General features: G+C 37.0%; 2 protein-coding genes across 4 annotated transcripts; both read left to right on the forward strand.

The window, feature by feature from the left end:
- Positions 1-6: 6 nt before the first annotated feature.
- Positions 7-15,650, forward strand: LOC104833516 (uncharacterized protein MGC39606). Of its 3 annotated transcripts, none has more exons than XR_774531.1 (3): positions 7-195; positions 11,646-11,761; positions 11,850-11,888. XR_774531.1 is itself a non-coding variant. In XM_010570212.1 (3 exons), exons 1-2 carry the CDS (start codon positions 10-12, stop codon positions 11,883-11,885), a joined length of 222 nt encoding a protein of 73 aa, XP_010568514.1. In that variant the 5' UTR covers positions 7-9; the 3' UTR covers positions 11,886-11,914; positions 14,723-15,650. The 3 variants fall into 3 exon arrangements, 2 of the variants coding, with proteins under 2 accessions (XP_010568514.1, XP_010568515.1); XM_010570212.1 differs by lacking the exon at positions 11,646-11,761 and adding an exon at positions 14,723-15,650 and having other exon boundaries at positions 11,850-11,914; XM_010570213.1 differs by lacking the exons at positions 11,646-11,761; positions 11,850-11,888 and adding an exon at positions 1,748-1,834.
- LOC104833515 lies at positions 1,874-7,018 on the forward strand. Its single transcript, XM_010570211.1, has 2 exons — positions 1,874-2,661; positions 6,301-7,018. The coding sequence occupies exons 1-2, from the start codon at positions 1,882-1,884 to the stop codon at positions 6,532-6,534; spliced, it is 1,014 nt and encodes a 337-aa protein (XP_010568513.1). The 5' UTR covers positions 1,874-1,881; the 3' UTR covers positions 6,535-7,018.

The following is a 15,650-nucleotide window of genomic DNA, read 5'->3' on the forward strand; positions in this document are numbered from 1 at the left end:
GGGGGGTATATGGCGGCGGTTCTGTCCGCCCTGGCTGCCAGGCTCTCCCAGTCGGCCGCGGCCAGGTCCTACGGGGTGTTCTGCAAGGGGCTGACCAGGACCCTCCTCATCTTCTTCGACCTGGCCTGGAAGCTCCGCATCAACTTCCCCTACCTCTACATCGTCGCCTCCATGATGCTCAACGTGCGGCTGCAGGTGGGGGGGGGGGCTGGCGGGTTCGGGTCGGGTTGCCTGAGGCGGCGGCTCGTCAGCCGCCGTCGCTTCTCCCCGGGTAACGGCAAAGCGCGGTCGGAGGCGTTGCGTGCCCGGCCCTGGGCTGGGGCGGCGGGGAGGCCGTTGCGCTGCCTTGTGCCACCGAGGAGGCGGTCGGCGGGGCTCCGCGGGGATGCAGGTCCGCTCCGGGGACGTGCCTTTGCCCGGGTCGAGGTGGAAGCGTCCCCTCACGCTGCTCGGTGTGGACGTTAGCGGCGAACGCGCCGCTGTCTCGTCGGGTCCAGCCGCGTTCCTAAGCCGTAGTTAGCCTAAAGACGGCCAATAAATTGCGAATGTGTGCGCTGCGGTGGTACGTTCTTGGCAGCCTGCAAGGAGCTGGTAAAATAACTTCCTTCGCCAGTTTGTTTGGTGGGTTTTTTTAAGTCATGAATAAACGTAGCAGGGAAGATGTAGAGGCAGTTTCAAATAATAATGTCGTTGCGTGAAGATGACAGTTCAGATTTAATTTGCATCTCTCCTGTCTCGAGCCTGTTTTCCACAAAACCTGGAACTCCCTTTGCCCTAAAGACATTGGGAGCTCTCACCCTTCGTAGGGTTAAAGTTTCATTGGTTTTGTGATGAAATGAAAGCTTTGCTTTTAACTGGCAGCAGAAGCAGGCTATGGACTGTCACAGCAAACCTCTGTTCTAGCTAAAGATTGGACACTGTCTTTCTCCTCATAAACGTAGCTGTAATGAAAGTTTTGACATCTGGCTAGTGGCCAAATGCTGAAAGACAAGTCTGGTTGTGGTTTGTGGCTTGTAAAAGGTAAGTTGGAATGGGAAGAGGTCAAAATGTGGTGTCTCATATTTTTATTTTTGGGACTCGTTCTACAGTTCTGAAGTTGGAAATTGAGCCATGCTGCCAGGAGTTGTGCACGTAGCTTAGTAACCTTGGTGGCTAAAAATGCCTTGCCTTTGCTTGTTATCTGCGTTGGTACATAATAGTTCTCTTGTAAAAACATCAGCTTGTCATTTGATTACAATCTAGCTAATACCCTCAAACTATGCTGGTGCAGCCAGTCTGACCAGTTCCCTTTGGGAAGCTGTGCATGGTACATTGTTGATTTCCAGTGTTGTGTGTCTGATTTCAGCATGTGCTTCTGTTCACAGAAAGATTAATATTTGCCTTTCGTTTTAAGCCTCTAATCAGTTACTGTCTGCATTTCTATTGGTTAAGGAAAATGGTACTGTTATGCAGCAGATCTCTCTAGCTGCTCATTTGCTGACTCACTTTGATGCCTGATAGCAAAAGAGAGTTTGTAGCAGATTGAACTGAAACTACAGAAGGAAGTTTATATTTGAGTATACTTCCTACCCCTTTGAATGTGCTCAAGCAGCCTGGAGGCAGACTTGTCTGTTTGGACTGTTAATTTCTGCAGTTGGGTTATTATTTTTCTTTATGGTAAAGATTTATTTTATTTTATTTTTCTATATACTGGGCACCAAGAAACTAGGATATTACTGTAATTACTTCCTGCATTCTTTCTCTTTAGGTCCATATTGAGATCCACTGACTTGTGACTTGGTGTGCTGCTTGCACTGTATGCTGCAACTAGAGTCAATCACACTCTTCTTCAAATTCAGCCTGTCGTGAAACAGCAAAGCTGTGCTCATCTTCTCTAGGACTATGAAGAAAGAAGATTTAAACCAGAAACGAGTATGTGACAGTGGCCCACATCATCACGAGGCAGCAGCTCACCTGACACACATGCATTCCATGTTGAACAATTCTCAAAATCATAGTAGCAGTTTACAAGAATTATTTTATTTTAACACCAGGAATTGTTCTCTCCTTAACACTATACCTCTGCCTTCTATTGGCAATGAAATGCCTCTGAGTTTGAGTGAATCAGCAGAGAGGAACTCAAGTGCAGCTGTTCCTTGGAAGGATTCATTTCATCTGTGTTTTTCTTCTCGGAAAGACAGTCTTGATAGGGTTTCTCACTGCATTAATAGTATTTCAGTAATGGGCTGGTTGGAGAAAGCTTGTAGTTTTGCTGGAGACTTTAGCTCATGCTGTCCGGGAGACAACTTTGTATGTTTTGCACACCTCTGGCTGGGAAGTTTGCAGTATAATAAAAAACTGCAGTTTCTGGAATTAGAAACGAGCAGTAGCAAAGAGAATGAATCGCAGCTTGCATTTCTTAAAGAGTTGGAGCTTGGTGGACTTCCTGATCTCTCTTCTATTCCAGTTGCCTCACTGAATGAATATGCTGTGGGACTCTTAAACAACCAGAAACCAGGTTTTCCTCTTTGTTACTTAAACCTTGTATCTTCAGAGCAAACACTTGGATACAAGCAAATGCTTTCAAATATACAATATGTGACTAATGATTTTCACACCATACAGCTAGTAATTTCTGTGCTAGCTTTTGCACTAGCAGGTCTCTGGTATGCAGTAGTGAAGGTAAAAAAGTACTAAGATTTTAATAATTACTATTTTTAACATTAATAGAAACTTAATTAACTATATAACAGAGACAAGGTTACAGTTCAGGTTTTAGTGAGAAGTAAACAGCTAAAGTAAAAATTATACTTGTGTAATTGCTAGCAAAACTGGCTGTTGGAAGAATAGGGACTTTTTTTGTAAGGAATATCTACATCTGAGCGGACAGAACTTAATCTCAAAACTCTTTGGGACTTCTGCAGGTCTGCTGTAACACTAGGCTAGAACCCAATTTGATTGTTTAGCACAGATCCTTTGTTTTCTTTAGGGTTTGTATTAGTGGAGTGTTCTGGCTACTATTTACAACCATTTCCAATGAAACTGTTTCTTGTAAAATTGAATTCCTACTCTGAATCCAACAGTAACTAATGTATTGGTCCTTAAAACACTTTGAACTGGAAAGCTGTTGGAAGGATGGGCTTCAAGACAGCATAATTCTCAGCAGTGTTTCTTTTCAAGGATGGTACTGCTCTAATTTAAACAATATCTCGTGAGGTTTATTGTGCTACAATAGGCACTATAAACAATTTTCTAAGAGAATGTTTTCTTTCCTTGAAAAGGTGATTGTTATCACTGAAGCATAGTAATAATTTCTGGGCCTGTTGACTTTGGCTTTGGAACAGACTTCTGACAACGCGGTTTGGCAAAGAATGGAGCAAGAATATTGGAATCAATAGAGCTGCTTGTGAATAAGGATTTGCAGGAATAGGCTCCTTGTGGGTACTTAGGTGGAGAAACTCATTGTGCAGTAGGTCAAAGTTTGAACTCAGTGTCCAAAAGTCTCAACAAGAGAGTTGGTGTAGGTGGGCTTAATGTGCTCTAGGGGCTCGCCTAAAGAGGGAGGTATTGATATGGTGAGTTAGGATGCGTTTTCAGCTCACCCTTCACTCTGAGTTAGAAGTGAGGACTTAACGCAGAGTAAAGTCATGCCAGTGATTCACACACCAAGTATCCTTTTTGCTAGCTACCTTACTTCATTTTGGAAAGAGAGTAAGTGATGTTGCATTTAGTTTGAACTGAATTCACCTGGAAGGCCAGCAGAGTTTTCTAATGTGGTGTTTATTTGGGTGTTAGCACACTTGTGTAGAGAAGTCCTTGATTATGAAGACAAGATGCCGGTTGTCAGTGTTACAGGGAGAAATGCTGGAATTTTTTAACCTTGAGTGCTGGAAGTAAGATATACTAATTTTTGTGTTAAATGATATGTTGTGTTTTTATTATCCCCAGTGGTTGGCTATTTCTTCTGGATGTTAGAAGACATAAAAAGCCATTTACTTCAATTTAGAAAATAACTTTTTCCCTGGTGTGTACTTTTTATTAATTGTTTAATTTCTAGAATTTGAACACATGATTACCTGTCACAAAATTACCAAAGGCCTCAAAATAATAATGGATTACATATTGTAAGTAATTATTTTGACAGCAGTAGTTTCCTCTTAGTCAAGCCGTTCATACTATTGCCTCCCATCTCCACTGCTGCAGTTTATCACCCTTGCAGTGGTATTAAACAAGTGTTTGTGGATCAAGATTGCTGAAGAGATGTGGATCTGAAGCCCCAAAACACCAGAAACAAAGACACTTCTCCAGAAGTCAGTGGCTTATTTGAGTTACGGTGTTAAGTTGTTGTCTGCATACAGCTTGACCCAAACAGACACTTGGCAGAGCTGAGGGCAGAGGAATGAAGGTGGGGAGGGGTTGCAGCCTGTTTAAGCTGGCTTGATGGCTAAAGAAAACATTGTGCAACTGCATCCTAATCTCTATAACTAGCTATATAGGTAAAGAAATACTCTTTCCCGGTGTGGTGAGCTTTTTTAAGTTGCACATAAACATGATCCTGCATCCGCAACTGAGTGCTTGAACTTCCTGTATAAAGAAACTATTGACACAGTTGTACCTGTAGTTGTTACTTAAGACCTTGTCCATTCAGCTGAAGGGTTTGGCCTGGAAGATCCCCTACTCTGCTGTACGTCATTTGGGAACCACATATTTGGGGAACCATAGTTACATACAACAGAAACTTGTAGGTGATATTGTTGGATTAATAGGCAAGAGGAGTAGCTAAAAGCATTAATCCAGTTTTTAATGCACCTATTCTTTGTGGTGATTTTAAAGGGGGGGGGAAGGAGGGCAAAATGAAACATGAGAGAAACCACCTGTAAATTAGAATTTAAATGTGTGTACAGTGGGGTGCCAAGGGTTGTCTCTTTATTGATGACAAGCCTATGCAAGAGGGGATCTTGGAATGTTGAATCATGTTATGTATCACAGTCCTGCTAATCCAGTCCTGTTTTAAGCAAAATTTGCTTTGAGTGAGCGGCCTTTAATCACTTATTACAGGATCACTTTAAATACAATACAGCTAAGCAAAATTATGGAATTTTTTTTGTATTATATGTATATTGAACATAAAATATATAAAGAATATGTCTTAAGTGAGTGGATTTAATCCATTTTGAGATAGTAAATGTACCTTGCCTTGGATTTTATTGCTTAAAACCTAAAAGGTAACTTTTGAACTTGAACATTCCTTCTGAAATTCAAATAAAGTATAGTTTGGTATGTTAAAATCTCACGTAATATACTGCACTTTAAGCTTGGGGAGGCCATAAATTGAAAGCACTGTTCTTGCACTAATAGAACTGTTTGACTGGTGGTGGTGACAATGCTCAAATGGCTTTTACTGTGTGTGTGGAAACTAGTGAACCAGAAGGATGGCAATCCTTTGAAACTGTATATAAATCAAACACTGTATGGTTTAGGCCACTGTTCTCTTCCTACAAATGTTTTGATATTAACTCATCTCAAAAGATGGAAAGGTGTCTCAGCTAAACCAGTTTGTATGGAGTTTTGTGGCTTCAATAAGTCAGATGTGGAGAGCTTTTCTGAGTACATGTGCTGTTAGGGCTGAGACTGCCTTGGATGATTATTACAGTACAGAAGAATAACACTTTTAGTAGGGGTAAGGGACCTTTATACTGAACCGGCAGTTGCCTTCTTATTTCCAGTTCCTCTCTCATCTTGCTCTTCTGTTGGTGTTCAAAAGGGGTATTTCTAAGCAAAATGTCAGGGTTCTAAACAACTCGTGCTTTCTAAAATTCCATTGATCGTTGTCCAGCTCCTTCCTGCATAGAAGAGAGTTCTATTTCTGCCATTAGAAAACAAATTAAGTAAGAAAATATTCAGTATTTAGAGAATTGCCTAGTAGTTTCCCATAAATGTACACTTGAGTGGAAATTTACTATATGGTGTACTGCTTTGAAAAAGAAAATATACTTTAAAATGTGTGCGCACAGAGCTCTGCATGTAGATAAGAAGTGTTTTATCACAGTATGATGTTGGAATGCTTATGCAAATGCTTATTTACTTTCTGCCATTACAATGCAAAATGCAGTAGAGATGGTGGTGTACTTCTCGGTGTGATATTAGCTAGTGCAATCTTAGAAATCATGTGTGCATCATTATGTACCATGAGACAGTTTTATCTGTAGACATTTTTTAGCCTTTTGCTTTTTCAGTGTTGGGTTGTTTTTGTTTTGTTTGTTTGGGGTTTGGTGTTTCATTTTTTGGGGGTGTGTTTTTGTTGTTTTTTTTTTTTTTTAGGACTGTGAAGACTGCACTTTCTTAGAAACTTTGCCAAAGTTTGCTTTCTTTCTCCATTTTTCCTCCCTTGCCCCTCCTTATAGGTATACACACACACTTTTAATTCTTGGAAGCAGCAAGCCTGTACGTACTCTCCTCACATATCATCTTATTGTCAAGTTATTCCTTTTGTTTTTATGGCCTGGTCTTACCTATAGTTTCCTTCTCTTTCTTCCCCATCATTTCTCAGTATAGGCATATGCTGATATTCTGTTCCATTTCAGAAACAATCCCCTGTAATTAATTACGCATAACAAATTGACAGAAACTATGTAGAGATGTAAGCATCCATAGTCTGTCATTAGGGTGTTATGGCAAGTGGTATATCTGACAGAGCAGTAGGTAGTCAATGTGACATATTTCTGCTTTTTCCCTTCAAAACAGCTGCTTTGATTAAAATATAATTAATTTGAATTTGTAGTACCTCTGTCAGCTGAGAATTGTAGCTAGAATTTGGGGCTTATCAAACACATTGAGGTCAGAACTTAAACAGTTACACTAGCTTCAATGCTCTTTAGATTTTTAAGTTATTAGTACAACTTTCTGAAAAATTCACATGAATGTACTTGTAATATTTTGAAACTTTTTTCTAAGAGTGCATAGAATAAAATGTGTTCTGACACTTGTTTCTGTGATGCACAGTCAGTAACTGGGGAAAAAAGAACTTTTTAGGATTTTTTTTTTAAATATTTGTGATGAATCCCCTTTCAGTATCTCAGACTACAAAGCCTCTAATCCTCAAGGAAGAGCTGCATTAGATAGAACTTTGAAATAAACAACTTGTTGCCTATGAAAATACTAATATTTATGATCAGCTTGCATACTTAAATACAAGGACGTAGATTATCAATCTGCTGATGGTGTGAAAACAAGAAAAATGTGGAAGTGCTAGAATAATGCTATCCTTTACCACCCTGCACTAAGTAAATCCTATTGGTGTGTACTTTGAAACTAATCCTGTATTGCCTTCCAAAATCTCAATTATCTTAGTCTTTTTGGAATTGGTGATACAAGATTCAGACCAAGTAGATGGTTATTTCACTGTTAATGACAAAATAAATTTAAAAGCTAAAACATTTTAGAAAATGGCCTGTAGGACTTCCAGAAAGAAAATCTGCCTTGAAAAGATCCAGTTTATTTCTGTGATCTCAATATTTTTATATTCTGTTTTGCAAATCTCTTTTCTTCCTTGTTTGTGGAAGATCTGTATAAATGTGACAGCAAAAATGGTTAAACCCCAAACTTGTAGAAGTATCAGTGTTCTTTAATTTTCTATTTGTATTCAGTTTTGCCTATTATCACATATAAAGATTCCTAGAAGTAATTTAAGCTTTTGTTCTTAAAAGTAGGTAAATCTAATGCTTAGTGCCTGATTCATCACTTGAAGTTGCGTGTTCCGTGAACTTTCTTGAAAATGGGTTCTGCTACCTGCTGGTGACTAACACTAATCTTAAATGCTGACACTTAATACTTCCTCTAAACTGTGATGTTATCCACGCAGAACAATTTTAGTCTATGGCCTTGGTCTTTTGGCCCTAATTTTTTTGTTTGTTTTGTTTTTTTTATTGCAATGTGGGAGATGGAGAAGGCTGGCACAAACCATTCTTGTTTGTTCCAGAGAAAGATGTTTACAACTTTGTATGTATTTTAGAAATTTATTGTAACACTTTTTAACTTGTGAGAGGAGTTTCCATAGTAAACTTGAAACCTCTTGTCCTAATGAGGTGAATACAGACTTTTGAATAATACAGAGTGCTATCTAACCTTCCAGAAGCTGTTGGTTGTGATGTTGCTCACTTACACCACAGGAGGGAGTTAAACAGCAGTCTTTTAAATATTTTCAGTTACGGCATCATTTTTTCTTAGTACAGTGCATTTCATTTTCTAAATATGGTGACTTTGACTTGTCTTATGGATTGTCACTGCAAATAGGTTAATGTACAAAATCAATACACAGTGGTTATGTATTGTAACTGTTTACAATTGAACTCTGAGTACCAATTGATGGGTTTTATCAAGCTATTTAAAAACAGAAATAAAAATCTTTTAAAAAATGATCTTTTGTCTGTGCTCAACAAAAGAGCTAGTCTTTGTGCTTCTCATTCCAGTTTTTCACTCTATAAATTGTACAGATGTACTTAAAGATACCATGTTTCTGACAATATAAAGTCAAACAGTGAGTGGCTTCTTCAGAGATACAATTTGAGATGTGTGTTTACCAAATACCAAACAAATTTAAAACCTGTGTGAGAATAAAAGGGCTAAATGCCTTATGCTTGGCCTTGGAAATCTGGTATCTGAGCTCTAGGCTACCTTAATCATGTTAGCCACCAATATTAATTCATTGGCATTCTTTTTACACTTTTTTTTAAATTTTTTATTCACACACCTTAACAAACCAGTTACATTCAATGTAATTCCAAGGTATTTCCTAACTAACTAGCTCTAATCTTGCAAAAGAATTTCATTTTAGAAGGGGAAAGCAAACCATGCTAAATATGTAGAATGGCCATAGCAACTCTCTTGCATAAGTCAGGATAACATTGCTGGATGTTTCTCTTCAGGGTTAAAATCACCTTAGTATTAACAGATATGTCAGACCTCTTGTTTTTGTTGAATAAAATATTCACATTAAAGGAGTGCAATAAACATATATCCTCTGCTTAATGTTGAGCATTAAAAAACATGAAAAAAAACCCAAACCCCTTACTTTTCACATCTTTTCTGAAAGTTGCTAGCAGCTAACTTTTTGATTCTAGACTCAAAAAGACATAATTAAGTTAAAGTTTTTGTTCAATCTCAGGGTCCCTTGATGCCACAGGTGATAAATTTTGAGGAAGTATGTTGTTATTTGCTGTATTCTGAAAAGAAATGGTATTGACAACCCTGAAGAAAAGGCTGATATCTTGAGTACAAAATTAACGTGTACTATTTTTCTTAATGATGAATGCTGAGAGCATCTTTCCCCTCAAAACATGCATATAAACAGAAAAAAAGAAGGGGGGGGCAGGGGGAAAGGAAATTGAACGTAATCATCTAATAATGTCTGTGAAGTTTCGGCACATGGTTAGACATCCACAGTTAAGAAAGTGCTATCAGTGTGCTCTCTGCACTTCACTGTAGATTACTCATTGCTTCCAAAATTCGCATGGTACATGCTGAAGTAATAGTTTTTAATCTCTCTGGCTGCCTGCAATGTTCCAGCCAATACACTGTGACAGTGATGTGATCTGGCCTTAATTACTCATTTTGTCATCACTTTCAGATGGTTTATCAGTAGTTTTATATGTATTTTTATACACATGGGCATGACACCTGCAGTACATGGGGAACCTCAAGGAACTCAGAATACTAATTACCAGATAAACTCAGGAATGGACATGCTACCACATGCATATCCAAATCTCTTCCTATTAGGATTTGAAGTGGTTTGAAGTCAGATTCAAGTTGGTGGCCTATGACTTTGTGGTAGTCTGTCTTTGTTCATCTCAAACTACAGAATTCTATGAGACCGTCTCATCTGTACAGGAGCCCAGATTTCCTTTGTGCAAATCTGAGATTGCCAGAGAAACCTTTTAGCAGTTTAGACACATCACAACATTTATCTCTTCAGTATGTTTCTTAGCTGTTGCCTTTTCTGGCAGATACGATAGCAGCTTAAAATTAAAAAACCAAAACCTCAAACCAAACACAAATACCAAAGATTCTGCTGAAGATGCTAACTCTTCTTAAGGAGACAATTTTTTAAAAGTAGATAGGGTGCTTTACCTTCCATTAAAAAAGAAAATATTGGATGGAGGTCTTGTTATCAAGAACTGTGGTGTGCTTGTAAAAAGCATGTTCTAAGTCTCTTGAGCATTAGGAAGTGCTATGTCTATTTGTTATCACAAGTATTTTCTAGACATATCAAAATACTCCCTTATTTATCTTTAAACTCATAATTCAAAGAAAAGAAAAAAAAATCCAAACACATTTTGGAATTCTTTCAGGTATTATGCATTGTTAAAAGTATTCCCAGGGCAAAGGACCAAAAACCAACACAGAAGTCAAATGCTCACCTCTTGCTCGTTGAACAAAAAGCCAGCAGCAATGACAAGCAGGATGTTTTTGATGCCTTTTGGGGGGGGGGCTAGTGGCTGGAGCTTTTAATCACTTTAGCTGGAAGTTATTTGCAAATAACCTGTCTGAGCTCCGTAATCCTGCCTGGCTTCGTATAGTAAAAAAATCTTTTCTACGGGAGAGATTCCTAAATTGCTTTTCAGATCTTAGCCTTGTATTTCAGGTATTGCACATTGACTGCTAGCATGTATGACCTGCTCCAGAGTTAGAATAGTTACAATATTTCCAATTTCTGGCCTTTGCTCCCCTCCTTCGATATAAAAGCATTTATATTGATTTATATATATATATATCCAATTTCCAATTTCTGGCCTTTGCTCCCCTCCTTTGATATAAAAGCATTTATATCGATATATATATAAGATTTAAAAAAAAAAACAATTTTTTTTTATACTGTATAGCACCTTTCCAAGGGCTTGCTTGTACACCTTCAGGTGTCTGTCATTTTAGGTCAGATTTGTAGATGTTGAATTTTCTATCAATCAGGCTGAAAATCAGAGACTACCAGAAAAAACTAGATTTACTTGTAAACACAGAATGAAAATTCAAACCTTTTTTAAAGTTGGACAGCCTTCTTTTATCTTCTGTTCCCTCTAGCTGCTTTCTGAGTGAGAACATCTGTACAGACTATAGCTGATTTTGAGTCCCTCACTTTGATATACGGTGTGTGTTCCCAACAATCTGTTGCTTAAAATAAAAGCTGTCTGGTCTGTGTTGTCGCTGTCAAACATCATTTTCAGAGCTCTTCCTCACATTTTCTTTCTGGTTTATAATCATTCATTTGCAGTTGATAACTGTATCTTCTGATTTCTTCCTATTTAGCTAATTTACTTACTTGCCAATGCCAGCAAGCTAGATGTCTGTAGAGATTTTCATCACTGGATGTTTTGTTATGGTCAGTTCATCAAGCTTCTTCACTACTTGCTCAATTTACAGTTAATTCTAATATATTTTCAAAAAGCATCCATAAGGCATTGTAGCTGTTCCTGAATGGATTATTTAGCAGTTTCTCTTTCCTCACATAGGAAGTGTTTTTTTCTGAAGGCCCTATTGAAACAGCATTGTCCAAAGGTTTGATTCCATTTTGTATCTTGCTATTGTTACAATAGTTAATATAAAAGAATGCGTCTATCAGTGAAAATACCCCTAGTAAACCTTTGTTACTCACATGCGCTTGTTAAATCCAGCAGCTGATCTGCCTGGGAGGGAACTGCACTTCTGCCTCCTAGCCGGTATTCTAGCTGTGATAAATAATGACATACCCAAGATGACTCTTGTCAACCTAACATACAAAACTTAGGAGGTACGGCATAAAGTCAGGGGAACAAAGCCAAAGACCAACCATGAAAAAAAAAAGTGCTTTGAACGTATTCTTGGTTTAATTTTAATAGGTCATTTTGCCAGAAACATGGGATGAGAAGATGTGAACTACAACGTGACACAAGAGGCAACATAGGTATGATCTGATTTTCCGTTATAACAGGAACTCTGTCAAATAGTTCAGATCCCATGGAGGGAGTGGGGTTAAATAAGGACTGCAAATGGGCTCAGAGGGAATGAAAAAGTGCAACTGTTTTACATTCATCTTATGGAAAAGGAAAATTACACTTTTACTAAGTTTCCTGCAGAGTTATTTCTGTTGTCGTTCCAGTCCTACATACACTTTATGAAAATGCTGAACTAGAAGCTGAAATAGTCCATTAAAAATGTGGAGAAAGCAAGCAAGGTTTTGGGGTTGTTTTTTTACATTTCAAAAAGTGTAATCAATAAGAAAAGAAATCTGATAGTAGGATTTATCTGTTTAAGTAACTTAAAGTGGTTTTAGTAGGACAAATCACAGCTTCAATCCTGTAATCCAATCACACAAGATCAGTACTGATGTCTAGCCTTGTTGACTTAATCAGAGCTCTGTAAGCATGAGGATCTCCCTATGTGAACCAAACCACAAGGTCTGGACTTCTGTGTTTTATGTGAATATCCTTACGGTTAGGCCAAATTAAAAGTCCAGGCCTACTGACAGTAGAGTCAATGTGAATCTTCCCAGCAATTCAAATGGAGACAATGCCATGTTCCTGAAGTGCTTTGAAATTCATCGCATACTTTCCAAATACTGTACTCCTTGTAGAAAAACAATCTTAAAATGTGAGTATATTATATTGAAACAGACAGTCAGCATTTACCAACTGAGAAGTATAAAATAAAATACACAATGTCCAAAGTTACAGCATACTGGATGGTCTTCTAAAACAGAGAAAACTCCTAGGAATTCCAGTTTATAAAATGGTGTAATTTGCTACTTTATTTGAATGATTAAATTGCTAACAGCTTTTGCTAAGAATTTTTACATAGCTTTAGTTACTATTGTTTTTTAATCTTCGATATTCTCACATGAACTGCACAAAGTCATTGTTAACCAGGTTATTTTATGCAAAGTAAGTGTAACTTTGGTGTTTTGTTCCTGAAGTATTAAATTTTAATTTTTTTGTCTCTCAACTACACATCGTTCACCTGCAATAAGCTGGCTCTTGCATTACTTTGTTTAAATTCAGCTGCTTGATGTTGATGCTGCAGTTAAAGCAATAGAAGTTTAATATTATCTACTACTAATGATCAAGAAAAAATACTGGACTATCTTCTTGAAATGGTGAGTTAATGAAGTCACACCAAATTACATTAATTAGAAAGTCCTTACAAGAAATTAGGCTGTTAGAAGCAATGGGTATGAAAAAATATTTTCAGAGCTCTTTTTCTTTTCAGTTTAAATCACAAAAAATTCTGCTTTCAAATTAATCTGACAAACATTGTTATGTTGTAATTATTTCTTGTTATTTTAAGAAAGAATCCACAGTCAGTTTCTCCCAGTTATTCTAAAGGGTGTTGTGACTGACACACACATCAGCAGAGTAGTAATAGAGTGTCTCCTTGCAATTTCCACTTATAACAGAAGACATCCCAACTAACAGTAAATTCAATAATTCAGGGAAAATTTTACATGACATTGTTTTAATTTGCTGTTATTACCAGTGGCTTTATTAAAGAAGTACTACAGAAGTGTTAAACAATTGCTGATTGTTAGAAGGGGAGGAGAAATTATTTTAATCAGGCAGACTCCAAACTCAGAGGTGGAGTCTGCATCTAAACTTTTGCTAACGGGCTCCGTAAGGAAATCAAAAAAGAGTTCCCATTATTTAACCAATTACTGAATGTGAATAGACATGCCTCTGTTCAAAACTGGACTGAAACCAACGTAGTATATCCACACCAGCTTTGTAGCAGCCTTCAGAGTCTTTTGCTCATCATACTCCCAGCATACCTCTAATCTTGTGATCTAGAGATAAAAGACCATTTCATTAACATAAAATATGAAATTGTAGTTTTCTGACTGCATGTATATAACCATATATAAGTATTTACATATAAACATACACAGGCAAAAGTATCTTTGGTTGTTTAGCTCAAGAATAAATTTCTGCTTAAGTGCTTTCCATTAATGATAAAAAAGTCCAGTAGCAAGGAATGGAAACACATCCCTAAGTGCTACATTAAGCATGGTAAAAGCACACCTTTCTTTTCTGTTGTATTATTCTGGAATTAACATGGATCTTTCAAAATCCCAGTGTGATAAAGATACTGCTTTACTCATTCCTATTGCCTACAGTCAGCATTCTGGAATGTTTAATTGATTAGCAGTTTAGATTTCTGAGAAGACTGCTTTATCTGCATTTATCTGACATTACTTACAGTTTCATAATCTAAAAAAATAGTATTATCTTGTTTCTAAGAGTTTCAAGACAGCCTTTTTTTATTTTAGCTGAAGAATATGAAGAAGACTTTATCTCTTTTTAACTCATATATGTATATCTCAGCTTTACTAAAACAGAATGAAATACAACATTTATAGAAAGGAGGGCTTTGTATAAATTATGCAGAAAGTCCATACCATTTCAGGAAAAAGCAGCAGCTAGAAAAAGAACTGCCAGGCCACTGTTCTTCATAAAGAGTACATCTGGAAAGTCCATAGAAGCAATCAGGACACTGAAGATTCAAATGCCTAAAAATACTTCATGGAATGATTTAATCTATGAAGGAGATAACCATTCCTGTCAACAAGTTAAAAAAGGTTTTCACTGTGAGAGAATGAGACATTATTTAAGAATATAAATAGTACTCAGATAACAGTCTATTTATCTTGCAAATGTGATGAAGATGTTGAAACAATTATCTGTTTGTTTTAATTGTAGTTATCTGCCATCTTGTTTTTCAGGTTTGGAGTCTTCTATACATGCTGAGTTCTGGAAAAGCCTTACAGATGGGAATAAAGAGCAAGGGCATGATTTTGTTAGTCATGAGAATTTAGCTGTGCTCATTATCCATCTTCTACTGAAATGGTTTCTCTTCTAGCAGGAATACCAGAATGCAGGCCTTACCAGGCCAGAGAGGAGAAAACATCCTTGCAGAAAAGAATTAATTTGTTTTCAGCTGGTACAATAACTGAACTAAATATCCCAGATTCTCATGCTTTTGAAGTGTTCTCAGTCAACAGCAGATTTAAAAAACTTTTAGGTGAAAAGTCTTTCAGGTATAAATGTACTGTTACTTCCTAGAGCTTTTGATTTTTCCCCACAAACATATAAGGAAATGGAGAATATATTCTGTTAAAAAAAAAAAAAAAATTCTTTATCCAGTGTGAAAATGTTGAGCAGTACGCATTTACTTGAGTAGCTTTGCAGATTAAAATTGTGCAGTAGATATTTTAAATGTGAATCATTTTTCTATAAAACATGCCTTAATAGTTCTGCTATTTTGAAAACAAAAGATTTGCTTTCAAAATATATCTTCACCATCTTTGTTTAATTTTGGCTATTTGGAAATTTTCTGCATCCTGCTGAATGGCACACCTGATGCAGACATCCTTAGAGGAGACCTTGCATCTGTACAACTGAGATTTCTGGTATTTGAAAATATATTGAAGCTTTTAAAGATACACATAAAAAAAGGAAACAAAAAAGCTTTAATTGAATTACTTTATAGGACATTACTTTTTCAAATGTGTCTATTGTATTTTGTACACTAAGTCAATTTTTTTTTACATTACATTGCTTGTTTTATCTGAAGCATGGCAATTTGCCAACCTTAGCTTTTAGTGATAAATTCTCCTATACAAAGCAGAAGTTTTTATATCTGAGACCATT

Source organism: Haliaeetus leucocephalus, unplaced genomic scaffold (genome assembly GCF_000737465.1).
Source record: "Haliaeetus leucocephalus isolate CR32 unplaced genomic scaffold, Haliaeetus_leucocephalus-4.0 Scaffold295, whole genome shotgun sequence".
Taxonomy (NCBI): domain Eukaryota; kingdom Metazoa; phylum Chordata; class Aves; order Accipitriformes; family Accipitridae; genus Haliaeetus; species Haliaeetus leucocephalus.

Coding starts and splice junctions, on each gene's coding strand:
- LOC104833515 (XM_010570211.1), top strand. CDS start 1,882: ATGAAGAAAGAAGATTTAAACCAGAAACGAGTATGTGACAGTGGCCCA. Junction 2,662..6,300: donor TCTGGTATGCAGTAGTGAAG/GTAAAAAAGTAC, acceptor TTTTTTTTTTAG/GACTGTGAAGACTGCACTTT.
- LOC104833516 (XM_010570212.1), top strand. CDS start 10: ATGGCGGCGGTTCTGTCCGCCCTGGCTGCCAGGCTCTCCCAGTCGGCC. Junction 196..11,849: donor TGCTCAACGTGCGGCTGCAG/GTGGGGGGGGGG, acceptor TAATTTTAATAG/GTCATTTTGCCAGAAACATG.